Source organism: Dermacentor andersoni, chromosome 3, assembly GCF_023375885.2.
Source record: "Dermacentor andersoni chromosome 3, qqDerAnde1_hic_scaffold, whole genome shotgun sequence".
Taxonomy (NCBI): Eukaryota; Metazoa; Arthropoda; class Arachnida; order Ixodida; family Ixodidae; genus Dermacentor; species Dermacentor andersoni.
The window spans coordinates 138,127,311-138,154,245 of NC_092816.1; the positions used below are offsets into that span (position 1 = coordinate 138,127,311).

General features: G+C 48.2%; 1 protein-coding gene across 1 annotated transcript; it reads right to left on the reverse strand.

The window, feature by feature from the left end:
* Positions 1-3,343: 3,343 nt before the first annotated feature.
* LOC126525174 (testis-specific serine/threonine-protein kinase 3-like) lies at positions 3,344-23,628 on the reverse strand. Its single transcript, XM_050173226.3, has 7 exons — positions 22,933-23,628; positions 20,768-21,162; positions 17,924-18,281; positions 10,969-12,900; positions 8,767-8,813; positions 7,525-7,614; positions 3,344-3,695 (listed from the first exon to the last, which is right to left on the reverse strand). The coding sequence occupies exons 1-4, from the start codon at positions 23,049-23,051 to the stop codon at positions 12,318-12,320; spliced, it is 1,455 nt and encodes a 484-aa protein (XP_050029183.2). The 5' UTR covers positions 23,052-23,628; the 3' UTR covers positions 3,344-3,695; positions 7,525-7,614; positions 8,767-8,813; positions 10,969-12,317.
* Positions 23,629-26,935: the final 3,307 nt, after the last annotated feature.

Consider the following 26,935-nt stretch of genomic DNA (forward strand, 5'->3'; position numbering starts at 1 on the left):
ACTCCGGCTGCGAGACCTTCGATTTCTCCATGGTATGCCTTCGCATGCATGCCTTCGCCACTAACTTGACCAGCTGGACGACCAACCGCTACCGGAAAAAAGAATTTTACGCCATCAAAAGGACCTACCGTCACAAAAGAAGGCCGTGCAAGCACTATTGCTCTTTTTGCGATCTGCCGGCCTTTGTGAACGTCTTTAACTGGAACTCCTCTTGTGTGTGTGTGCCTCCATGTGTGCGTGTTTTTTTTTTACCGTTTCCCTTCTCTGTCCTCTTTCTAACCCCTATCTTCCATCCCCAGTGTAGGGTAGCAAACCGGAGACTGATATCTGGTTAACCTCCCTGCCTTTCCTCTTTATCTTTCTCTCTCTTCCTGAGATTAAAGTTGGCCACCGGCGGCAAGCGTGTTACAAAAATCAACATGCTATATTGGTAAGCGCGTGCGGCGACCTCCATTAGGAAATAGGCAAATTCACCAGAGACTTTTACCAACACATTTTTTTTAAGAGTTCGACGCAGGTCAGCGACTCTTCTATCATGTGTAAAAGCTCATTGGTGTTACGGTGCAAACGTGAGTCAAGCGAAACTTGCAACTTGAGACAGTAACAACGGAAACGCCATTCGTAAGTATATATGCAAAATGAAAGAGCTTATATTACGGCAACAGCAATGTCGGCCGCGCGCATTGAGGTTTGAGCAGCAGAGAAAAACACGAGGATTCATATAACAGTAAGACACATCGATAGCCAAGACCTGGTATCGAGCCCCGACATAACAAACCGTTTTCGTCGTCACACTTGAAAGTAAGCAGCTGGCAGCTGACTCGAGTGGCAACCTCTGCCTCAGGCATCGTAATGCTGTTTGCTTCGGTAACCTGACGAGAGTCAATGCCCTCTGCATTGCGTAGCCGATGCGCCCCAGGTTCAAAGCAGATTTTGTGCGATTTTGTCATTCTAAAGAAGTAGCCGGCGAAGTGACACTCGCGCTGAAACTTGACCTACAATCTCGTAGACAGCGCTCGTCAGCGAAGTGTGCGTGGCGTGACTGACGAAACGTGCCAAATCAATACACCGGGAACTATGACGGACACCGCAATGGTGGTTTGTCCCGGATTAATTTCGACCACGTCGTACTGTTTAACGCGCACCGAAAGCACAGTACACAAGCTGCTTTGCATTCCAGCTGTCCCCACGGAAACGTGGCCGTCGCGGCTGTGAAGCGAGCCGCCCGCGAACTTGTGCTCAGCAGCCGATTGCCTATAACGCCAGCGTGGCGTGGCGGTAGAGCGCGCGAGTGCGTGTGGGTGCATTGTGCGACGGGCAGCTTACGCAACCGGTCTTTTTAATCACTATTTCTTTTTTTTAATGCGCGCAGGACAGTTCCTCCCGCAAATAATAACGAAAGAAAAACTAATTGCACCAAAGTATAACGCTGCAATATACAATATGTTGTCACTCTTTGAGCGAAAATAATTTTGCAGAGAACCAAAAAGCATTCGATAAAACTACACAATATTAACAGGAAGTTTAGCCATGGATGATTACTCTCGATAATAGTCAACAGCTTATGCTGTTCAAACGCTCCCCAAAACGCTATTGATACGCGATTATCATGCGAGAACACGTGTATAGCTACAATAAATCATTATGGAAAGAGATCTCGATGTGCGAGTGCACTAAGTCCCGGAACCCTCTGGTAGCTTCGGCAATGAAGGCGGCTAAATCATTGGCGAGCGTGAAAGCGAAATACTGCTCTAATCGCACAATCTCAGTCCCTCTTCAGCCGCCTGTCTCAGAACCTCTTCAGTTGAAAGCTACAGCTCGACATGGAGTACAATTGCAGATTACGACAAGTACCCGTCAACCTTGCGCCTTTACGAAAAAGGCTTGTCTATAGGGGCGCGCAAAGTGTTGATAAACAGTACCTATACTAGAGCCTGACTGACTGATGATGTTCTTGCCAAGTGGCGTACCTATAGAGCCAAGGAGAGGGCGTGCGCGCGATACGTATATAAACAGCTGACAGCGATGAAAGACATCGACAACACCGCAGATGTGTTGCTCAACATGCGGTGCTGGTGTCATCTGACCGTAAAACATACCTCGTGGGACGTGCAGTGGCCAAAGAACCCAGCACTTGGGCACCTCTATCCGCGCTCTTACAAGGCCGCATGGCTCCCAGGAACGGTGCGCGAGCGCAAGATACCCTCCTCTCATTTGTGCGAGTTCGACTGGAGTGGGACCGCCGGATGCGAAGTGTGTGTGTTTGCGCGCGTATGCGTTTTCTTTTCCGTATTGCCTCTGTCAAAACGAGGCCGCAGTGTCATTCTTCCATTCAATAAAGGGACCCAATAAACGCGCAATGCTTACACGCTTTGTCGAGTTCATGCGAAGTGTCGACACTGAAGCGAACTGGCACAGGCAGCCTTCCTTAGGTTGAACACACATTAAGGTTTTGGCTCTATCCACGGAAGGCCGATACAGCACCGCGGAATAATGAAACGCTATCGATGGCTGAACTGGCATCTGATTCCTAACCTGCGCAACGTTCGCTGTCGCTTTACGCTTTTGCCCATATGTTTCACTTGTACACGCAAAGAAGCGCATAATTACGTTGAAAAAATATTGATTTCCCGGCATAGTCATTTTAATTATGCTTGTGCGACCATCTAGATTGTGCTTTCTATGTCTTTTTTTCTTTCTTTTAATGCGAAGGTATTCTCCGAGTCCCGTCACATTAATTTTGGCGGGAATTAGTGGCCAGCATCTGATTTCACGAACAAGCATTGCGTGAGAACTATATACTGTGAATACAGAGCTCTGAAGTGGATAAATTTGATATATGACTCGGCGCGATATTGTTACAATATTTATGAGGGTTTTACGAAAGTCGCACTATGAAATGGGTGATGCATTACAGACTGGTGTCTAAGGCGTCAATTTTGCCCGTTCAGGTGTTTCAACAGATGCAGTTTACAGAATTGTGATACTTTTTTTTTCATTGCTGTATTACACAGTTGTAAACTTTATGCTTTCACAATATACACAATTCTATTTTCTAAAAACTTGTAGGCCTAAATGAAAGAAATGTACTCGTTTTTGTAGGCAGGCTTTAACTATTTTACTTTAAATGCAGTAAACGTCATCCCGATTGGTGCAGCGGTTGCCGAGAAAAAAAGGTTTCTCCATTGCCACGTACTTAGATAGGAGCTCCCAAGTTAAAGCTTGCTCTTAGGGCCCATTTGTGCCAATTAAGTTTTTTTTTTTTTTCAGAGGATGGGTATATCGTTGCAATAGGAATACCAGGCAGCTACAAAGTGGGTAGCGGTATCATACATCGCCAAGAGGCAGCTTATACCATTTTATTATTGTTTCCCGGCGGTAACGTTGCCTTAGGTCTTAGACGCGGGTGCAGGGACTCGCTGCCCTGGGCCTCGCGCCTCGGTCGTTTTGTTCTTCACAGCGTTGACGACACCGCCGGCAACGACTCCGTTGGTCGCAGCAGTGCCCCTTCCGGTGGGGGCTGCTCCCTGCGCGTTGGACGGCAGCACGGCCGCAGCGCTTCCGCTACCGGTGGACTGGACAACGCGCCCACCGTTTCGACCGCCGGCCCCGTCACCCCGTGTTTGCAGACTCGGATCGGGCGGGACGTCCGTGATGCAGTAACCGTTCCGGCAGGCACCGCTTCGGAAGAATCTCTGCGAGAGCAGTAAAATGGAGAGGGAAGAAGATGTTGGATTTGGCCCACCCCGAGTGTGTAATCGATGAAAATTTGGCGACTCTCGTTCTTCTTTTTTTTTTTTATTGTGCGCACTTATTTTTTTCTCTGAATACGCTTTTACAAGGACGGTTGGTTCCGGGTAATTTCCAGCCACGCTATAGCGGTGCGCGTGACTCGGCGACTGTGGCACTGCACTGCTGAGCACAAGGTCGCGTGCTCGAGTCCCGGCCGCGGCGACTGCATTCAAATGTCGTAATGCGAGAAAAGCTCACATGCCGTACTTTGGGTAGACGTTAAAGAACCCCAGGTCGTTGGTCAGTCTCAATCCAGAGCGCTCCACTGCGGCGTCCCTCATAAGCCACTGTGCAGTTTTCGAACGTTAAGTACTAAAATTTATTGCATTTAAACCTCGAATGAAACGTGCACAGTACCGTCCACTGTTAAAGGAACACTCAAACGTGCGCCTCTCCCTTTGTTGGCACCCTAGCTGCAAGTGGCTGCGGAAGCAATGTCAGTGCACTGCACATGTGTGTCGAAATGAGTAAGCTGTATCAACCGCAAGTGATCTGCTGCAAATCTATAAGCAGTTGTACTCTTGCGAGAGAGGAAAATCCGGACATACTCTGCACTCCAGTGTTCCATTTAACACTCTGTACCTTGTTGCATACGGACCCTTTTCCTGGCATCACTCAGGTTCCCCGACCACATTCAATTGCTAGTGACAGAGGGTTGGGAGTCGTCCTCAGCCAGGTGGGCGAAGACGCGGAGGAGCATGCGGTACTGTATACTATCCGAAAATTAACGTGCAGTGAGGAGGAGTACAGCGCTTCCGAAAAAGATTGCGCCTGCTTAGTTTGGGCGGTCCAGAAATTATCTTGTTATCTGTACGGAGCAAAATTCACTTTCGAGACCGACCACTGTCCTCTGACCTGGCTCAGACACATGTCCCCTAAGAACGGACGCTTGCTCAGATAGAGTCTAATTCTCCAGGAATATAACTTCACCGTCCGTTACAAAAGGGGCAAGTTAAATGGGAACGCGGATAGTTTGAGCCGGTTGTTTCGGTAAACCGACGTATTACCTTCCTTGCTTTGACTAACGAGGTAGGAAGTGTTATTATGGGCTGGAAGTCGTACTTGTAGTTTCAAAACTTGGCTTGTGTATTGAAAGTTGTTTTCATTAATTGTTTCACTTTCTCCCGTTTCTTTTGCAGCGCCAATATCACTCTGGCCTTGTCGGCATTCGGGGAGATATGGGAAGCTGCTTAGAGAGGTGCTTGGAACTGCTTTATCAAAATTGGGGAAAGGAAAAAGAAAACACAGGGTTGATTTTGACATAGTAATAGCCTGGCGAGTCAGGGGTGAAGAGCCTGCGCTTGCATGTGGTGCAGCGCTATGTTGTTTCGTTTGTTTTACGTACGTTCTCCAGGGTCCGGGATCCAGAAATTAGTCACACGAGGCTCGTCACCAGTACACTACATGTTCCATCAGCGTTCCTCATGGTCAGCGAATTGAGTTCACCGGCCATTCCGAACTTCCGGGGCGAGGAGGAGCTGTTGGATACGGACCCTTTTCCTGGCATCACCCAGTTCCCCGACCACATCCACTCGCCGTCGCATTCCAATTATGGTGCGCCGGGGCGCGTCTACCACGTTACCGGACCCGTCAGACAGGTTGGCGACCCCCACCTCATGGGCCGCATGTCGAGCTATTTTTTCCACCCCTGCTTGACTCTTCCCGAAAGTGCAACGGGAGGCTGGCATGGTTTCAGGTGGGTGATCTTGGTCTCGACCAAAGCTGTTTTGCGGCTCTGAAAGGTCGTTCGAGAACAGCTCGTCTCCTCCAGCTGAGCGCTTCCAGGCGAGGAGGCGACGCCGGAGGCAAGTCAACCCTCGGACAATGGAGCCCTTGGAGCGTCCTTATTGGCCGAATGAGACGACACTTGCACGGGCGCCTAACATTGCAGAAAAATGATGGCACCTGAGCTGGCTCGACGATTGGCCGAAAATGACGTGACCCCAAGAGACCGAAGGGGTTAAAAACGACAGACAGGGAGAAGAGCTTTTTCGTTCTTCTTGCCACGGGCCGCAGCGTCCGATTTGCTGCCGGCCGCCGATGACCTTATGACTGTTCATTACTTTGTGTTATTACTGTAAATAATGTAAATAAACCTTCAGTTCTCAAGATCCTCCTCAACGTCGGCCAACTCCCACACACAACGGCAAGATCTAATAACCTGTAGGCCATCGACATCCTTCTAGCTCCCTACTATACACTAAGAAAAGTGGTACAAGTGAGTTAGGTAATGCTAAGCAGGACGGTGGGAAAAAAACAATGAAACAAGCAGTCGTGTTGCGTACTGCACAAACAACCTTCTTCGCACTCTTCCGCAGACGGTGCCGGACGCTACTGAGCGCGGTTACAAACAGTGCCTAGTGCGCTCAGTATATTTCGCCTGCTGTAATTCTAACTAGCTTTGTGTGTTTTTTTTTTAAAGAAGACGCTTCCGCAAAGGGCTAACTGCATGTTCAGCATTTCCTGAACATGAATCCCTTGGATCTTGTCGCGTACTCGTCGTTCACACCGAGATGCGAAGTTGTGGATTGGCGGCCGCAAAGAAAGCCATCTTAGAAGAATTTCTTGCTAAGTTCGTGAAACATTCCGAACTGTAATCTAGGCGCAAACGGGCGTGCATATAAAAAGGATAGGTTTGCTTTCTGTATGTGTGTTCTGAGGGGCTCATAGCTCCTCCTTTCGTTAATCGTGCCTGTTCGCGCCAAAATTCCATTTTTGTCATGGCTAGACGCGCCATTAAGCAGCACTTCTAGCTATGCTGTTTCAACAACTATCCATCGTCGGAGCATTCGAAAGTATTATCTTAGCAAAAAAACAAATCCACGAATATGAGTAGACGACGGGACAGCTAGGTGCCTCGTCTTCTTGTTCATGAGACGAGGCAGGAGTTCTTTATTCATGAGTTCTTTGTGCGTACGTTAAATAGCGCCAAGAGGTAAAAATTAACCCGGAATACCCCACTAAGGCATCCCTTATAGCCATACTACGGCTTTGAGATGTAAAGTGGCACAATTTATTTCATTCGTTAGATAGCGGTCCCAAGTCCTTTTCGCAGGCTCTTAGTGAGTCGGTATCCCTGGATGAAGATCGCTCTGAACTGGAGCTGCACAATATTAGCTCGTCACTCCAGCTTTTGACGACGACGATGCGGCCTTTCCGTAGTTGTTGTTGTTGTCGGTGGTTTTTTGTTGTTGTTGTCGGTGGTTTTTTGTTGTTGTTGTTGTCGGTGGTTTTTTGTTGTTGTTGTCGGTGGTTTTTTGTTGTTGTTGTCGTCGTTGTTGTTGTTGTCGTTGTTGTTGTTGTCGTTGTTGTCGTCGTTGTTGTCGTCGTCGTTGTTGTCGTCGTCGTTGTTGTCGTCGTTGTTGTCGTTGTTGTTGTTGTCGTTGTTGTCGTCGTTGTTGTCGTCGTTGTTGTCGTCGTTGTTGTCGTTGTCGTTGTTGTCGTTGTCGTCGTTGTTGTCGTTGTTGTTGTTGTGTGGCTAGTTCTTGTTGCTAAAATGAAACCGGCAGCAATTTGAGGTAGTTCTAGTTGCTTCTGCCTCAAATTGCTGCCGGTTTGTTTTTCTTTCTTTTTTTTAATAAAGTGATATCAACCTTTCTTTATTTCTTTTTTTCTTCATTGGCGTACAGTATACTGTGCAACTGCACCGCGATGCTTGGGATGACGCCGCACGCTGAGACAAGCACGCAAATAAGATAGACACTAAGAACAAAGAAGATGGCGGCAACTCACCGTGCAGGGCGTCCCATCTTTTTCATAACCAATCCTGGGCAGGAAGCCCCTGCACCAGTACCTGCACGAGCTCAGGTACCCCGTGAGCCCCTGCGAAAATCAAGTGCGTTGAAACCTAAAACAAAAAATAATCCCAGTAATTAACTTGCAAAGCTTCTCCTAATTACTCTATGTTCGTCAACCAGAAACATAAACTTAAGGAACATATAAAAGCTCTTGCGACGTGAATGAAAGCATAATTATGTTCAGGTGAGCATGCATGCAGCCCCGAATTTACGGTCAGAGGGAGTAATGCTAGCGCTAACTTACAATTATCCTAAACGGTCACCACGTTCAGCAATACTTGATTGATCGCGTACATTATTAATGGTCCAAGGTGTGCAAAGCCTAATCGTTACCGAGAAAGAAATTTCGTGACCGAAAGAGTGTCGTAAAACATCTCATCACTAAAACCGCCACTGTATAAAAAATGTACCCGGTGCCATCACGTAAACTGTTCTGTCTATAGTGAGGGTCTGTACTGTTCTGTCTATAGACCTTGAAAGCCTTGATATGAGGAAACATACAAGGGATGTATTGACCAGTTGCCTGTTCCTAAGTTCACGCACCACGTGACCCCTGCAGTTGGAAGAAGGTTCCACATCCGCCGTCATGTCCGTGAATGTCGCTGGCTAACATTCACTGCCAGGGCTCGTTTCATATAGTACAAATTGGCCAATGCCAAAAAAGAAGTGGGAGCACGGTCACCGTGGTACACCTCAATGGTAAAGCACCGCACGCTTTCAGCCTCTGACAGGCTGAACGCCCCTGTATTGTTGGTATCGTAACTTCGACGTTTCAATTAAGCATAGGAGGCAATTTCCCATATGCTTCGTCACCCGTTGGCTTCATGTGGTTCAAAAATCACCCCCTTACGCTGCTCTTGATCTTCTCGCTCACTTTCTACTTGTATAACTATCACGTTCATTGGTCAACATTCGGCATATATAGTACACTGTGCAGGAGTGCAGAAAATCTGCGTCAGGTATGCTCTCAAACCTTTGTGTCCAGCGTACAAGGTGGTTTTATGAGTCAGCTGTTCTTACCCTCTTTCCCTCCACCACTCGATCCCTACCCTTTCTCCTTGCGCGTGTGGACAAAGGCCTCGGCCACCTAATTTCCAGTTGTATTCATTGACAAAAGCAGACACTATTCAGCCGAATGGGTGAGTGCACGATGAATGTCTACACTCGGGGGACTTACAAGTTGTCGCCAGATCGTCTTCGGGCATGACTCTCCGGCCGCACCATCTATTGTTCCAGCAGAAACAAAAGAGAACATGTATCCCTCATGACTGGGCCAACATGTTGCAGACAAAGAACACGTACATGGCAGATTAAGGGAGGACGCGCGCCACTCGTTTCGAAAGCGCTAAAGGAACCTCAAAAAGACACACGCTGAATCAATTAAGACTTACCGGCTATTCTTTCAAAACTCTATTTTCATAAATACTGCAGTAATAGATTCTTTCTAAGAACAGAAAATGAAAAGCAAATTCCTCATTCTTTTAATTTCGTACTGAAACCGCAGACGGGGCACCCTGTCTGTTTACGGTATTTTTCTTCTTTTTTTTTTACTTTACTAATTCTGATTTGCGCGAATGTGGAGGAATGCTAGCTTCACACGTGCGTTTCTGCATGCAGTGAGTTTTCTACTGAATGTTCTTGCAGAATATTACAACGGCGCATTGCCATATAGTATAGGCGGTATAGCATTACCAAATTATTACCATTTTTCGTTTCGCGCTATGCATTATAACCAAGCACTTGTATTTATTTCGCCGATAATTCTTCCGCAAGCAACGGCGATTGAGCGGAAGCGATTATACGGAAGGCCTAGCGGTCCACAGAGGATGAGCTTTTCGGACTGACTGAGAGTACATAAGGTACATAATATATCTACCGTAGAAAGCCAGTTAGTATAGTTGGAAGCGATTGGTCGCGGCGCCGTGCATGGGCTGTGACGTAGACAGTGGCGCGAAACAAAGAAAAATCGAGTCGGTTAAACGTGTCGCAATCGGTCGCAGAACGGAAGCAAAGAACTGAGTGTGGAGTATACGAACACGCCAGGGACACGCAATACAAGCAGGCATGCAAATAAAGGGCCGCACGTAAAAACGTAGCGAAAGGCGCGTCACGAAGCGCGTCACCAACGAAAGAACGCGCGGAGCATGTGCAACGGTAAGCGTAACAGCCGACGAATACGCCCACGGGGGGGACCGTGAACCTGTGTGCGTGTGCGTGCGTGCGTGTGTGCGTGTGCGTGTGTGCGTGTGTGCGTGTGTGCGCGTGTGTGTGTGCGTTTGTGCGTGTAAGCGTGTGTGTAATCCCTCGCGAAGAAGCGGCTTGTCTCCGGGTCGAACGTTTCCCTCACCTTGGGATCGAGGGAGGACCGAGTGTTTATAAACCGCTGTTGCGCGGCTGCTCAGTGCACTTTCTCTCGCAGTCATGCTAGACTGATTAACTGCAACATCCTGATGTAGATACTGTAAATAAACCCATATTCCTCGTTCTCGATGAGAAGCAGTCCTTCCCTTCAACAACGTCCTCGGCGTGAATAAGTTGGACGACGGCATGGGCCAGCTACCTTCTAATTCATGCCCGACTCCAATCTTGACAACTGATTACGAGCGATGGGATTGAGCCTCCAATCTTGACAGCATCAGACAAACAGGATCGCATCAATTGAGCATTTTTTTAAGGCCGAACTGAATGCGAATTGAAAAGCGATAGAAGCGAATCAAATATCGAAAACTGTTACTACCGTTTTTGAATAACAAATAGCCCGTTTTCACCAATAGTATAAAAAATATTCACATCCAAGTATTATTAACGTCAGCGAAGATTCTGCCATTCAATTGAACGTTATGAAGCTTTGCTTCAAAAGGCAGGAATGAAGAGCTAGAATAAATAGTTTGCACACCGAAAGTAGTCTCAGGAGGAGGGTGACGGGCCGATGTTCGGATCCTGGCGCCGGAAACACCTGCATTTTTTTTTTCTTTCTTTAAGTGACCTTTGATTCTACTCGGCGCGGACCCAGTCAGCGGCCGACCAACGACCAGACCGAGCGACCGCCGACCAACCCAGGCGAAACCAGGGGTTGGCTGGGGAAGAAAGCTTTGCGTTGAACAAAAAGCGGGGGGAGGGGAGGGGGGATGACGCACCCAGAAGGAACGAAAGGAATGCAGGCGCGTGCCTGTCCGCGTTCCCCTGAGCGCCTCTTATTACATCAGTGTGTTTCTTAATAATAGCCACAGGCAAAAAAAAAAAAGAAAGAAAGGATGCGCCGGAAACTTTTGTGCAACCTCATCAAACATTCTTGCCAGCAGCACGGCTAATAAAGCTAACCCTAATTCTCTTGTGCCAGCTCCTTCATGAACCGCACAATTGATCTAACGCGACTTACCCGAAAGGTGCAAGACGACGGCGAATCCTAGAGCGAGGAGCTGCGCAGGTCGCTTTCGCATGTTCGGAGTGTCGCTTGACACGCAACTACGAGTTCTTCTCCAAAAACAAAGGAAGGCAAGTGGCTTTCCACGTCACGCTTGTCTTGTATTTATTTATTCCCATCCGATACCATTGTCAGGTGCAGATGCAACGCAACGCGTAAGAAGCGTCCCAGAAATGCTGCTGTCTTAAATAACCTTAGCAGAGACAATAGAAGGAACCATCCGTCACCGTCGGCACCAAACCGGATCGAATCTTGTTCTTGACGTCTTTATAGGGCACAACAGGAACACATGGCAAGCAAAAGTATTGCGACCCCCCGCGGCTGACTCATTGCGATTACTTATTTCTAACTACGAAGTTATTTGGTAAATCCGAAACAAGGACAAAGAAAAAATCGGGTGATGCGCGCCTGTCCGCGGCGCACTGTTCTGACAACAAATAATCGAGGGTTCACGGTTTGCATAGTTGAACTAGTGATGCACAATCAATTTTAATACGTTTGCACAGAAACGGTATGCACACGTACACTTGTAGTGAGGCGTATGCGTCCTACGTAATGTCTGATCTACGTAATTATTTTTAATGTCTCGTCTTTCATAATAATCATCTGTAGTAATATTGCAAGCGTTTGGCTATGCTATCACCTGTACACGTATACCATTAAAAAAATTACAGCCTCTCTCACTTTCTCTCCGCTGATTCCTCGCAGACTGTAAGCAGCAAACATGATCGCACAGTTAGCTAATATTACCTAGAACAAGGCCTTAAGATTGCATCAGACGTTCCACTTGGCGATTTGTACGGCAACCGTTCCGTTTTCAATTAATGTGTCCTCTATAGTAGCAAATAGCCGAAGGCTTTATAATTTGCGCTGGTGCGAAATTTTTATTTGAGGCCAAAGTAAATTGTGGAACGAGGATTCTACAATACACGCCGTTTAGTAAAGCCCCTTCCCCCCGCCAGATATTTAACACAGAACGATTCCGTCATCGTCCCGAAAAAGCGGTAGGTCGAATGAAAAGCGTTCCCCATCGCGGAGGTATAATTAACGGTATGCACAGCACGTGACAACCAAATTTCACACCGCTGCCAAGAAATATCCTTAATTTCGTCCAGGCATCGCGTTCTTTCTAATTTTTTTTTCTTGCTTAACCGTACGTACCGCGCTCTAAGCACGGGTATTGGGCACGCCGCGACTATACGTTGCTCTCTATATATACACTTCCCAGTAGCGTTGGCACACAACGTTGGTCCTCCCGGAACACTCCATTGGTGCTGCAGGGCGTAGGGAAGAAACGCCTCGACCTAAACGTACGACCCCGACGAGCTGCTGGACACCGAGATTGAGCAGCGCGGTGTGGCCACGTTTATGTTCAGGTTGCCGCCCGAACGACGCCTTCGGGGCGGCATGCCCATCATGGGCGCTCCCTGCATGGGGAACATTCCCGCTCCGGCCATGGGTGACATGTATCCCGTCCCCGCCATCATGCCTCCTCCCATGTTTCCGTACATTCCCATGGCGTCATAGCCGCCACCCATCGGGGGCGGGACCACGCGCGTGTTGACGACCGCGTGACCCTGGCGCATGGGCTGCTGGAAGATCGGGTTCGGCATGTACTGCATGCCCGGCTGCCCCCAGCCGATGGGGCCTTCGTCCGTGTTGCAGGCCAGCGTTGTCTTGCTGTAGTAGCCGGGCGAGTCGTCGAAGTCCTCGCGCTCCCGGTATCGCGGCATCGACGATGCGGACATGGCGCGGGCCCTGAACTGTCCCGGGGATCCTGCTGCGAGCTGCGCCATGCTCACGTCAGACTGGGCGGCCCGCAACCCGGCGCTGCTCACGTCGCTCCCCTTCCGTCCCAGCTCGCTCAGTTTGCTGTCCTTCATGTGCCTGCGCGTGTTGCGACACACGCATCATCCGGGTGAAAACACGAACGTTGCAGTACAGCGGCGCAAAAAGGTGCGAGGGCTGAAGACGTGGAATGGCGGAGTGCAAAAAACTTTCGCACACTGTGCTTTTGATACGCCGCAATGAGCCCCGTGTGGGCATATTTTTCTTTGATTTATATGCGCGCTTGCGCGCTTCTGCGCGTGCGTGCGTGTGTGCTTGCGTGCTATGCACCCTGTTTGGTTACATAAAACATTGGGCTAGTAAACTTGCCTATCATCAACGTTTTTGTTAACTTTATCGGAAACAGTCATTTCATACCATCGCACCAAGTCACGTATACGGAAAGCTTATCTCGTAGGCGCCGGGGGGGGGGGGGGGGGGGGGTCAGAGCTGCGCGCCTATTGGCTCTCGCCACAGGCGACTTCCGCTACTATGGCGGCACATAGGGACGCTGCCTCCGACGTTGCCTCCGAGATTTAAGTTTGTGTACGCTCCGACGCTGAGCTGCCGCGCCGGCGAACGCGATGCAGCTCTATGATGCAGCAGTGGGCACTGACGCCCATTTGGTGATAGGAGCCCGCATCACTTGCATTGTGGTGTATCCGAGGCACGTGAAGCAACTTGAAATGCTTCAAGAAGCTCCAGTGGAACGTTGCGCAAGGGTTGTGTGCAGGCCTTTGACAACACTACGCCTCGCTTCCGAAAGCCGCGTCGCTCTGTTTTCAACGACGCTGAAAAAGCATTCACGCGTAAAACGGACACGCGCCACAGCCATAAGGAAGAAGACGGCGGCATGACCATGGAGCCAGTGTTGATGTTACAACAATAACGACTTCACGGTAATTTTTTGTTGCAGTTCAAAGTACCTTTGTTCGAGAACGCTAGTGCGATCACGTAAGACAACGCCGCATACGTTACGCGGAGCGCGCACTTGTCCAAAATAATTCCACGCCGCACAGAGTGCATGCCACGCAGAATGAGAAGCGCGCATATATTTGCAGGTGTGCGTCCATAAGCTTTTTAAGCGTGCTTCAAACCATAAGCACTTTCCTGCTGCCGCGCGTGCGGCTTAGCTCTGACGCCCGATTCTTCGTGGGATATGATTTTCTTATACCCGCTATGCGTGACGAAAAAGCGCGCGGCCAACACGCAATTGTCTCGCCTCTTATTGGAATAAAGCGTAGACCAAGGGGGGAAACTCTACTAAAACACCGAGCTTGCTGCGATTTCTCAGTTATGAAAAAAAAAGAATATAAAACGGTAATTTATGATGGCTTCAACGCACCGCATTTTTGTAATGCGGCGAAGCATTCAGTGTATTGCAGTGAAGCGAACGATAATTTGCACGCATACGCAGTGTAAGCAAGACTATTATAAAAGCGGGAAACTTCACTGGGTCACGGTCTGGCCTTTATTATCATCTCAGGTGCTCACCTGAGGCCTCCGCGCTGAAGCATGCAGTGTCTTGCAGAGAAGCGAAGTGCGAATTTGCGCGCTTACGAAGCGTAAGCAACATGTTATAAAAACTGGAAACACAACTGGGCCACAGTTGTAGTCATTATTATTATCTTAGCTGTGCACCTTAGGCCTCTGTCTGCCGGTATTATTTTTCTTTTCGCTTGATATACAGTTTCACCGCAGTACCTATAAGTATTGTGGAGGAGCTTTTTAAAGCACATTCACCATCATGAAATACATATAAAGTCCTGCTTACACTGCGTATGCGCGCAAATTCTCACTCGCTTCACTGCAATACATTAAATGCTCCGCCGCATTTCAAAGATGCCGTGCGTTGAAGATATTATAAATTACTGTTTTCCTTTATTTTTTTATAACTGAAGAATCGTAGCAAGCTCGGTGTTTTAGTAGAGGTTCCCCATTGGTCTACGCTTCATTCCAACAAGAGGCAAGACGATTGCGTGTTGGCCACGCTCTTTTCCTTTATGCATAGCGGGTCTAAGAAAATCATATCCCACGGAGAATTGGGTGTCAGAGTTAAGCCGCACGCGCGGCAGCAGGAAAGTGCTTATGGTTTGAAGCACGCTTTCAAGGCCCATGGACGCACACCTGCAGATATATGCGCGCTTCTCATTCTGTGTGGCATGCACTCTGTGCGGCGTCGAATTATTTTGGACAAGTACACGCTCCACGTAACGTATGCGGCGTTAAGTCTTACCTGATCGCACTTTTGAACTGCAACAAAAAACTTACCGTGTCGTCGTTATTGCTGTGGCCTCAGCAAATGGCTCCGTGATCATGCCGCCGCCTTCTTCCTTTTCGATGTGGCGCGTGTCCACTTTCCGCATGAATGCTTTTTCCAGCGTCGTTGAAAACGGGGCGACGCGGCTTTCGGCAGCGAGGCGTGGCGTAGTCAATGGCCTGCACATCACCCTTGCGTAACGTTGCACAGGCGTTTCTTGAAGCATTTCAAGTTGCTTCACGTGCCTCGGATGCACCACAATGCAAGTTATGCGTGCTCCTAACACCAAATGGGATTCAGTGCCCACCGCTGCATCGCGTTCACCGCGGCGGCAGCCCAGCGTCGGAGCGTAAACAAACTTAAATCTCGGAGGCAACGTCGGAGGCCTTGTCCCTGGGCGCCGCCATGCTAGCGGAAGTGGCCTGTGGCGAGAGCCAACAGGCGCGCAGCTCTGACCCCCTGGCGCCTACTGGATATGTTTTCCGTATACGCCACCCAGTCCCGAAATTGCATTATGTTTATTTGATTGCGATGGCAATTACATGGAAACTTCAGGCGCATGTCCGCCGTCACCGTGATATTTCGTATAAATTCCACGTGCGATAAAATCGTGGCCACGTGCCGTGCCGTGCCGTAGGGTGAGCCGAGGATGGTGGCTCGATATCACGCGCGCAAGAGAGGAAGCACGTCTTCCATCTCGCACAAGACACCGGGGGAGGGGGGTGCGGTTCTACTCCGGCGGAGGCTGCGCGGCTGAGCACCGCCGAGCGGGCCCTATTTTGAAATCGATCTGCGATGGGTACAGAGTCTAGGCGCGAGGCCTGTTTGGGTCGTGCGCGCTGTGTTCTGATCGCTTAGTTCGCGTTGAAACGAGAAGAGCACGAAGGTCAATTCGCTCGTTGCTGCTGCCGCACTTCCTAACTCCAGCGTTTTCACAGCGAGTGCACGCGCTCATCGAGTGAGATGTGTTCATGTTTGCCTGTGCGCGTGTGACACTATACTTGCTAATTTATTTCGTAAGCGAATGTTCACAAGCTTATGAGGCTGCTAAATCTATCATCCTTACTGGGTATAGCTGTATAATAATAATTTGCTATTGCAATCGATGCTGCGCCTTTCGGCCGAAACTGCGGTATCTTTTTCATTTATCTTTTTGTTGGAAATTTTGCTATTTTACTGTAACATTTGCACGATTTTTTATTCTCTTTCGTGCTTGAATCTGCACAACGCCCACAGATATTACACACACACACGCACACACACACACATGAGAGAGAGAGAGAGAGGGAATGGACTTCAGCACACTTAACACAACAGACAGAATAAAAATGAAGAAGACATATTCACAGCACTACATTGAATAAAACCGCAGCACTTACTGCATAATACACGTAACTCAATGTCTCATATATTGCGAGTTTCCTAATAATGCGCTGCCATATAACAACGGCAAAGTTAGTTAATATCGCTCTCTGCAAGCTGCTTCTGTAAACAGAGATCAACTTCGGTGAAACTTCAGGCGCGTACTCAGTTCTTGCACACCGCACAATTTTTCACAACATGGGCGTGAAATAACGCGCAAGCACACAAGACACGACATATGTCATTGCGATACACTGATTCACGTCATTCAATACAGCAACAACAAGCACGGCAAAGTCGCAACGTCCCGGAATGGTGTAAGCGGTGCGCGTCGCTTAAATCTCTCATTCTTACATAGCCGTCATCCCACGGACGCCAGCTGAAACAACTGAGGGGGGCACATATGTGTGCTCTTTCTCACGAATAGCTCGAGAAAGCTGTATATTGTATTTCTCTAACCGATTGTCCACAATCATGCACGCGTTCAAGGAAGCGGCATAGGACTGTTAGCTCGGCACCATCAAATTAATTGAGCGTCGTGACAATAACACTAAGATTTTCAGCAGACGAAATACCAGGATGCAAGGTCACCAGTTGAACACCCGCATCGATTATGGGAGTGTCGCGAAGCCAAGAGTATAGTATACAGTTAATGTGCAGCAGACAAAGTTATAGTAAATGAAAAGTCACATTTTTTTCTTGGTGTATTTGGTGTGTTTCTTCCTCTGTGTTAAATAACTGACGCCTGATAAGCAATTAACTAAGTCCGAGCGAATGCTTTAAAAAACTCAAAATCTATCACGTCCCGGATAGCTACATAAACAACGTGTCGCCATGCGTCTCTCGTTATTTATTTATTTATTTATTTATTTATTTATTTATTATATACCTCAAAGGTTCCCAAACGGGACATCACGATCTGTTGCGTCTTTATTGACTGTTCTACTAGTACTGCAGAAGTGGAAAGCGCAGCTAAACTTAGGGGCCAACTGCAACGAAGTTTCACTTTGGCTAAATATCTTAGAAACGAGCAGTATACACCCCTAGAGCAATCTTAGCAAACCCGCTGGGCTGGTAATTTCAATCTTTCTTTTCTTTCTGGTTAGCAACCGTTAAAGAGCACTTAAGCAGACCTCGCGTGCACCAGATGGTTGTCGCTAAGACTTCAGTCTATTGACAACCATCAGACTCTTCGGCATGCATCACTTCCGGTGAGCGGATAATGGCGACGTCGTTTTTTTTAACTTTCGTTTTCAGTTTCGGTATCAAAAAACGGCTACTTCTGCGAGCTTTCCCTGGTGTTTCAAACGTCAAATTTCGCATGGAGGCCTCACTGTATCGACAGTATCTCCAAACTACGCTTTTTACCCGCTCCAAAAATTTCGGTTGGCAGTTGACCGCTAACGCTTTCCTGTTATGGCGTCCCTCGAGGAAAAGAATGCACGCGGTGGCGTCACTGACTTGAGCTTCCGCTTGATCCTCTCCTTGCGCATCCAGGGGTGCTTCATGGCGCGGGGCACGGAGCAACGGTAGAGCACGTACGGCTCGAGCAGGTGCCTGATGAGGTTGCGGCACATCTTGGTGAGGCCGTACGAGGCCGGGAAGCTGATCTGGCGGCTCATCTGGGCGCGCACCTGCTGGAACGGGTTGGTGTCGTCGAAGGGCAGCTGGCCGCACACCATGATGTAGAGGATCACCCCGAGGCTCCACGAGTCGTAGCGCTTGGGCCGGTACGGGATGTTCTGGATCACCTCGGGCGCCGCGTACGCCGCGCTGCCGCAGAACGTCCGACTCAGGACCTTGCGCTTGTTCGCGTTGTCTGCGCCGCCAATGGTGGTGGTGGTGGTGGTGGTGGTGGCGAAACGCAAGAAGTGCGCAAGCAACCAATAGCACGGAGAGAAGAAACTCTGTACAAGCACAATCAAGGGTGTCGGCACGAGATGTTTTTCGTTCTGGTTTTAGTTTCGTTCCATTGAAAAACGTTTCGTTGCTGTTCTGCTCCGGAACGAAAAAAACAAAGGATGGTCCGTAACGGTTTGTAATGGGTTTGGTTCGCATGCAAAAATTTGCTAAGCAAGGCAACGATAAAGCTTTCTTGATTTATTATTTCTTAATAAGCGAATATTTACTTTATTATTTCGCAGTAAGGTATTTATTTTTCTCAATAAGTGAATTATGAATTCTGAGATCATGCTCACTGTCTTGAGTCAAGGCACTGAGCATCATCTCAGAAGCAGCACGTCATCGAGTGTACTCGCCGAAATGAGAGACCGCTGTTGTGATACAACGAACTTAAACGAACATAAATGAACGATAAAACTTTGGTAACAAAGCGTTGATACCCGTAGAAAACGAAACAATAGGCTCTTAAGCGCGCAACCCTTGAGTATTGCAACGATGCCGATTTGATAGTGCACCGAACGACAGGCTTTGATTAGGGCCTGCGCTCGACCTGCTATCGCTTGCACTATCCCTGCCTGAGATAAACGCGCTAATTCTGACGTTGCCTGAAGTCCGTTGTTTCGTATTGCCGACTTTCCCCTTGAATCGAAAACCGAATCAAAAATATTTCGGTTTCACTCCGAAACAAACTAATAAATAACGTGTCGGTTACGTTTTCGTTCCGGACAAAAATATCTTTTCTTTTTCGTTTTTCATTATTTTTTTTGTTCCATTCCGACACACTGCATACAATCAGCATATGTTCAAATGCGAACAATTCCGAAACAACACTTCAATGCGTGGTTGCCGATTCGAAGTTCCACTGCATCTATATAAGGGCGGCTTGCCTGAGGCCACGAAACGTACATTTGGGACTATAATACTTTCTTATAAACCGGCTACAGAGCGTTTACACATCGCGCATCCACGTAATTGCGCGTGAAACGTGTTTCAATCAGTTAGTTCCTGTTCACATTTCAATTTATGCTGCATGGTATACATAAGTGCACCGTGACACGCGTTATCCATCTGACAGATTTTGGTTACACAGTAAAACTGCTAGCGTGACAGTTTTCACTTACGTTTAACAAACTGTGGAGGTGCAAAAATATATACGCGCGACGCAATCGAAAAATAATCTTGAATTCATGAAAGGAAATGCGATAAGAGCCTTCATATATAAGGATGTGCTTAGGTAGTTTTGACATGTCTGCGCCGACATCAAGCGCGCACAGACTACGGACGAAGTGCAAGAATATTCTTTAGGACAAGTGAATATGTGCCATGCCATATATTACTTTTATATTCTTGGCGCTGTATATGTAAAAGCGGCGACAGCTGACAGAACACGATTGCAGCTCTGCTCCTATTTTATACGGACCTCGCCCAACCAAAACCTGAAGCGACCGCTTGTTCCGTTACTTCAGCCTGTTGCGCGCTGCCATTTTTCGACAGGAGAGAACAAATACAACAGCGCTGTATATACATAACAGGCATTGGCTTGTGTCCATCTGTTTTAATCCTTGTATCTGCACTGTTTACCATGTTTAGCGTGGTAACAAATAACCCAAACTATAGAAACTGTTGTCATCTCTTGACATGTTGCGGAGTTAAGAAAATTGCCCACTCGGGCCATCTATCGAACAGTGCCGAGCGCTTCCACTACAAAATGAGTAGTATTTTACAAAAATCGTCAACTTTGCAGGACGGCTACATTACTATTAATTTCAATGCCCAACGGTGCAAACAACCTCGTTATTTCGTTCATCTACATACGAAGTTCGACTTCCTCGGGAGTTTGAATTTCGCGGGAACATCTCGATCAGGTTGAAAGTTACTCAGCAGGAGAGTGCAACTATTATCAAATGCCTAGGGCCGGATCGAACCCGTGACCTGGTGCTTAGTAGCTCAACGCTGTAGCCGCTAAACCACCGCAGATGGGTGACGACAGGTCTATATGTGAACGGCATTGCTATTCTGCGTGCGCGCCTTTGAGTCACGAGTTCATTTTCCAACAGGGAGTAAAACACCTGTGCGACATCTTCGAAGAACACAGCAGTTCGTGGTTGATGCCAGTCAAAAGAAAAAAAAGGATCTCTTGCGTTTGCCTGCTCCTTTTTGCCCCGTTTCCTATTCCCTTTTGTCCTACTTCTGTCTAAGATGTCAAACGAGCCTTGCCCTGTTCGTACTTTAATTGTTACATGACATGAGTACATGACATGAGTAAAGTTGCTTCATATGAGCAGGTTGGCCCATCGCCATGCCCCACACATTAAGGACCGCTTGCAGACGGCGAGCACGCCAAGCACCTACAACACCCAGGGAACGCGCTGACAAAACGAACGGAGAGAGGTGTCTGCTTACGCGTGTGTCGGGCGAACGAGAAGTCTGCCAACTTGACTTGTCGTTTAGGGCTAAGCAGAATATTCTCGCACTTGAGGTCCCGGTGGACGATGTTCTGCCGGTGCAAGTAGGCGACCGCGTCGCAGATCTGCTCGAAGTAGTGGAACGCCTTGCTCTCAGAGAAGCGGCCGTCGTTGGTGATCTTGAGCAGCAGGTCGCCCTGCGTGGCCAGCTCCATGACGACGAACACCTTGCGCTTGATCTCGAGCACGTCGAAGACGCGGATGATGTTCGGGTGCTTCAGCTTTGGGATGATGGCCAGCTCGCGCGGGAGGAAGTGGTACACGTACTCCCGCGGTGCCAGATGCCGCGGGATGATTTTAACCGCATAACGCTGGTCGCCCTTAACGCCAATCCTGCACGAAGATTTATGGCGTCCGATATGCCATCTCGCGGTGCAGTCCCCGTTACCGGCCTAGTTTATGTATACTAAAAGAAGAAAAGTATCTACTGGCGGCCGATCCTATCCTGCATGATTGCAAGTTTCCCTCTGTGGCGTTGCGCTGCTAAGCACGAAGTCGCGGGATCGAATCCCGGCCACGGCGGCCGCATTTCGATAGGGGCGAAATGCGAAAACACCCGTGTACTTAGATTTAGGTGCACGTTAAAGAACCCCGGGTGGTCCAATTTTCCGGAATCCTCCCACTATGGCGTGCTTCATAATCAGATTGTGGTTTTGGCACGTAAAACCCCATAATTTAATTCAATTTTTTTTAATTTCCCCTATTGTGTCCCGCCATATAATTATCTGATGTCCTTGACAGAGTTTCCTTCCCTTGGTACCAATTGTATTTTAAGTTTTAAAACCGCCGGCTGTCAGCACAGAAAGTTTGGAAGTTTATTTAACATAATGAACGTATGCAATTGCAAAGTACACACTTTTGGGACCGAACAAATTTGTTAAAGAGTCCCCACCGATTGTTATTAGGGAAAAAAAAAACATTTCTATGGTAGCAGTTTTTTTTTACACTGCAAAATCACATAAAACCTAAATAGCTGCATAAGTAAAACAAGAAAATACAGTAGTAGGGAACATTTCACAAATGAGATACATCTTTCTAACAATTTTCTTTGTTACGTCATCGAAAACATCGGCATAGGAAAAGAAAAAAAAAGAAAAGTGAGGGCATGTGCAAGCATGCGCAGTGTTACGCATTGTCAATAAGTGAAAGTTTTAATTGTTTAAGAAATGTATGCAATGTTCTTAGAGTGGTTAGGTCACTACCAAGCTTATTCCAAATTGAGGTACCTGTAAACTGTAGTGTAGAGCGACCGTAATTAGTATTTACCTTAGGCAATAAAAAACGACAGCGAGATGTGTTTCCAACATGGCGAAGTTGGAAACACAATCAGAGCAGATAATCGTGGTGTACTAGCTACCAAACTCGAAGCGTCATGACGCGGCCACCGGCAAATAAATATTCTGGCAGAGAACTCGTACATTCTGTAAACGATGCGTGCAATCGGCACTCCTGTGTGCAACATGGCGCGGCAGTCAAGCCGAGTTCAGTTTCGCAGCTGCATTATGACGCGCAATTATCCGCGAGAGCTCAAACTTGCACTGTTTTTTTTTTTTGTGACAGCAGAGAAAGCTTTAGGTAAATCAGCGAAAAACGGTTAACACGAGTTGAGCAGGTATGCGTCGACATGGTACCCTATAAGATTAATCAGCCTCACACAACGCACCTACGCGAGTCGTAAGAACATTATGCGCATAAGATCACAGTGGTCACTTGGTCTAGGTTCCTGTCAACAATTTAGGTGTCATGTCAGGGAACCATATCATGGCCAGTCGCGATAGTGCAATGAGAGAAACATGCAAGTTCTACGTCAGTGTTCTATGTAATCAAATGTAAGCATCCACCGCACTAGCAATCGGTCTTCACCGGCTGTCACTCTCTGCCTACGAAAAGTTACGTTCCTATCACGTACTGTACGCCTAAAGCGACCTGCGAAAGCGATTCGAAACTCTGCCGAGAAGTGGCGAATCGTGGCTATGGGTGCACACAGTGCAAGACATCACAGTTCACCGGATGGAATACACAAATCTCAACTCTGTGTGCCACACACACCTTTTTACTATACTACCGCTGCTATAGGTTACCGCCGGTCCGCACATGGCTCACCTGACTTTCGAGTAGGTGCCCTGGCCGATCTCGCGGCCCAAGATGTAGCCGGCGAGGGCGAGGAACTGCTTGGAGGTGGTGGCTCTGACGGCGGGCGGGCTCGGAGACTTCGCGGCCATGCCGCCGGAGTCTCGGCGCAGCTCCGCTCAGTTCCGCGGGGGCGCCGCCATAACAGCTTCGTCCTCGTCGCCGTGCCCGCAAGGCACTATCATCACCGTCCTCTCAGGAGGCGATTCGCTATTGCACCATTTTTTGCAACCGATTAAATGATTACTTACTGCACTGCCGGCGCTGTTCCTCCCTGAGGAAGAGGACCTCGCATATCACTGTGCGACAGCTCGGCCTGCCATTGAAATCTCCTGCTTTGTTGTCCGTCGCGGATTTTGTGCTGTGACATTCACTCAGAGATCTATGCATCGCCATAGAAAAATTAATTTGTGATTCCAGTAGATTTCATTGCTAATCGCATAGGACATTTGATGCTTCGCTCGTTGTCTTCCTTTATTGTTTGTTCTATCACAATGCCTGCTGACGAAATCATCTCTGTATTCTAATTGTTATCACTTAATTACTCCACATAATTTAAGATTTTTACATTTAAACCCCAACCCACTTGTAAGATCTGCCCGATTCTTGGCAAATCCACCACAGCGGGTAGGTGCCAGCGGCTCTAAGATCATCATCATCATCAATGCGATCATAATTCTGCTGCATACGGAATACTCAACCATGCCTGAATGAGCAGAGCGTCTGAATGCAGTACAACGAGCAACGAAATATCCGATTTCGGGACTTTCGCCTCGCTGGACATTCGGGTTTCGGGCTCCAAGACATTCGCGCATGGAGTCCTGGTGGGCATGAGTTCACGGCGGTTATGTTTCGAATCATATATAGTCATACGTTAATTTTCGGTTACCAGAATTGTCAGTACGCAATGCGTCCATGGAGCGTTAGATTCCGCCCCGAATCAATCCAGTTACTGACCAATCATTCATAGCGGGTAGGAGCCACAAGCTCCTTGGCTAACAGCAACGATCACGTATACTCCGTTCCATACAAAGCAGTCAACGCTGTGGAGGCTAGAGAGGCTTCTTACAGTGGCTTCGTTCGCACTTGGATATAGTTCGAAGTTTTTTTACCGCAATTCTGCGCAACTATTCTTACAGCGAAGCTGTTTATGGCTAGGGTTCCGTGCATTTTTCTTCTGCGTCAACAAATGTTGTTGTTGTTGTTGTAGCCTTTGGCACGTGTGGCTCCTACCCACGATGGGGGATACTCAACAAATACTCAGGTCCTGCGCGAACGCGTTCGTCGTCGTCTTCTTCCACAGCTGGCTCGTCGGCGTCCCTCGGATATGCATACTGAATACCTTAGTTATCAATAGTCACCATTTTCAATATCAGTAGACTCCCAGATAAAAGAAGGTTTTTCAAAGATTTGCCGCTGTGCGACCGCGACTGCCCTCTTTTTGTCGGCGTTCCAAGCGCTTGTATATCTATACTTTCCTTCCCTTCAGCACTACCGTGGTCGCGGTGCCGTCGATTGCTTGATTGAAACTTTCATTAGAAAGTATGGCGTGTGGCCTAAGATAGGGGTAAGGGATCAGGTGAAAGAAAGGATGCCTGCCTACTTAGCAAAGGGCAGCAAAGCGTTAATTCTTCTGGTGGCATCTGCTTGCGGTGTGACCCAGTATTCGTACGATGCCATCTTTAAAGGTCAAGTGTGCTTGTGCATGAGGCTGGTTGCGGCAGCACAGGACCAGACCAGGTGTTTGAGATCGACGTTGATCGCAGGGCAGTTGGGGCATTCTACTTATGCTTCTCTCCACTTGCTCAGAACATCCGGTGTAATGGATGCCTTAGCTTTTGCTTTGTGGATGAGAGCTTGGGCTGTTCTGGGAAGGCGAGTGGGAACGGGAGGAAGGATGCTAGGAATTGACTCCCGTAGCAGAGTCTTCCTCTCGTGTTTCAGCCGGGCAATCTGGTGATCTGGTACAACGATGGATGACGGGGAGCTATAGGTGTGGTCCCGTAGTGGCGGGCTCACGGCTGCGATGGCGGTCTTCTCTAACTTTCTCGCCTGCAACCTCATGGGCCGCCCTCTTCCCCGCTCCCTTCATGTTGTGACCAGGTGTCCAGGGTACGAAAATTATCCCGCAGGTGGCGGCAGGCTTGTTTTGTGCGGTGCGCTATGGTAGTCGTGTAGGATCGGGAGTTCTGTTGCTTGAGGGCCTCTTGAGTGTCAGTGTAGATGTGAGTCGAGTCTTCTGTGCGCCCATCACATAGTAGAATGGCTTCTTCGATGGCTAGTAGTCGAGACGTCACGTGTCTCTAGTTTCCTCTGGATCCTCGGGGTGGTGGTCCCGTGGTCCACGCGAATGTATATAAAAAAGCAGGAAGACAAGTTAATTGCCGTCCTCCATTTTGAATTTCACTTCTCTCCTGTCGTCGTAATATGGAGGCCGCGGGTAGTCAGGACTGCCCAGGAGCAACGCGCCTACGTGCTAAGCAGCTTCGCTGGTCATCCACCTTCACAGAATGGAATGGCTCATAATATTTTATATAGGCTCAGTTTTGAATGAAACAAGTCTTAACCCTTAGAAACAAACACGCTGCAGTATACGGCTGTTAATGCGTTGTTTTAGATTATTATAATTATTGTTTTTCTTTATTTGCAGCCTGTCGCGAGGAGCCTCACGTACTGCACAACATAGAGTTTCATACAATAATAACTAAGGGAACTCTGGCGCTAGTGTACACGGGAGTTGCAATGGGAGCGGTTGGCCTAGCATTGGAATTGTGGGAAGTGCATGGATTTGCCTAAACTTCGTCCTTCTGACTTGAAGCGGCTCTGTGACTTTGTAAAATCGTCGTTTTTAATAACTAATTAAATAAACTATGTTAAGATTGTCCGACAGCAGGATTCTAACACGGAACCTCTAGCACAGAGGCCTGCTATTGAAACCGTTACGCCACGGACGCTTTTTTTTAATTGCCTGTTTTGTACTACTGTATCAAACAACAAATGACATTTGAGAAAACAAGATAAATTAGCAAGTTTTCAGCACGAAGTGTCAGCCTTACAGGGTTGACTATTTTAGAATTCTTTGAGCGCGGTCAAGCGTTCCACCCTTGACAGCCACGCAGGTACACAATCTTGTGCTTTCTGAAATTCTACAAATCTCGACATGCATTCTCGAAAAAGCATTCGTGCAGGCCGAGCATCTGGATCGCAGTGATACCCCGCCATACGGGCGCGTCATAGACAGTGAAGGCCAACTAGCATAATAAGGTCAAACGGCAGTCCATCATCGTTTTCTATAGATAAATATCTAATACCCTGTGGATCTAAAGGAAAGTCTTTTTTGATAGTCCTCTGAAGTACATCCCAAAAGAAGACACCCGCCCAGCAATCTAGAAATACCTATCTATAGTTTCTGGTTTCTTACAGATCAAGCAATGCGAGCCCCAGGGTAAGAAATAACCACGATCTTCTAAAAAGGTTTTGACAGTCAACGTACCCGTGTGAAGCTTAAAAAAGAAAAACTTGGTCCCTGGCCTTACTTGCATTCTTTTCACCCGCTTAAGCACGTCTTGACCCTGGCCTCCACTACATATGGCCCTGTACATTGGCACAGGGAGAACTACATCGCATACATTCTGTTACGTTTCGCCTCCGACGTGCGGTATAGCCGGCGCGGATGCAACGGACGCCGGGGCTTCGTTCACAGCGGCGGACATTTTGGCCAGTTCAGCGCTGCCCCACATCTCCTGCTAAGCGCGTCCAGGCATGTTTCAATGCCACGTGTCTTCGTGTCTGTGTACATGATGGTGCCCACGCTTGTCAAAGCGCGGCAGCCGGGGAGAGGAGCTCCCCAACTGTGAAGCGAGGAGGTCTGACCGGCGCCGGCCCGGCGGATACTTGTCACTTGTCACAACGTGTCCGTGCGCCTCTTCCGAGCCGTTCCTTCTTGCCCTCGACTCCGAGAGTATAAAAGCAGCTG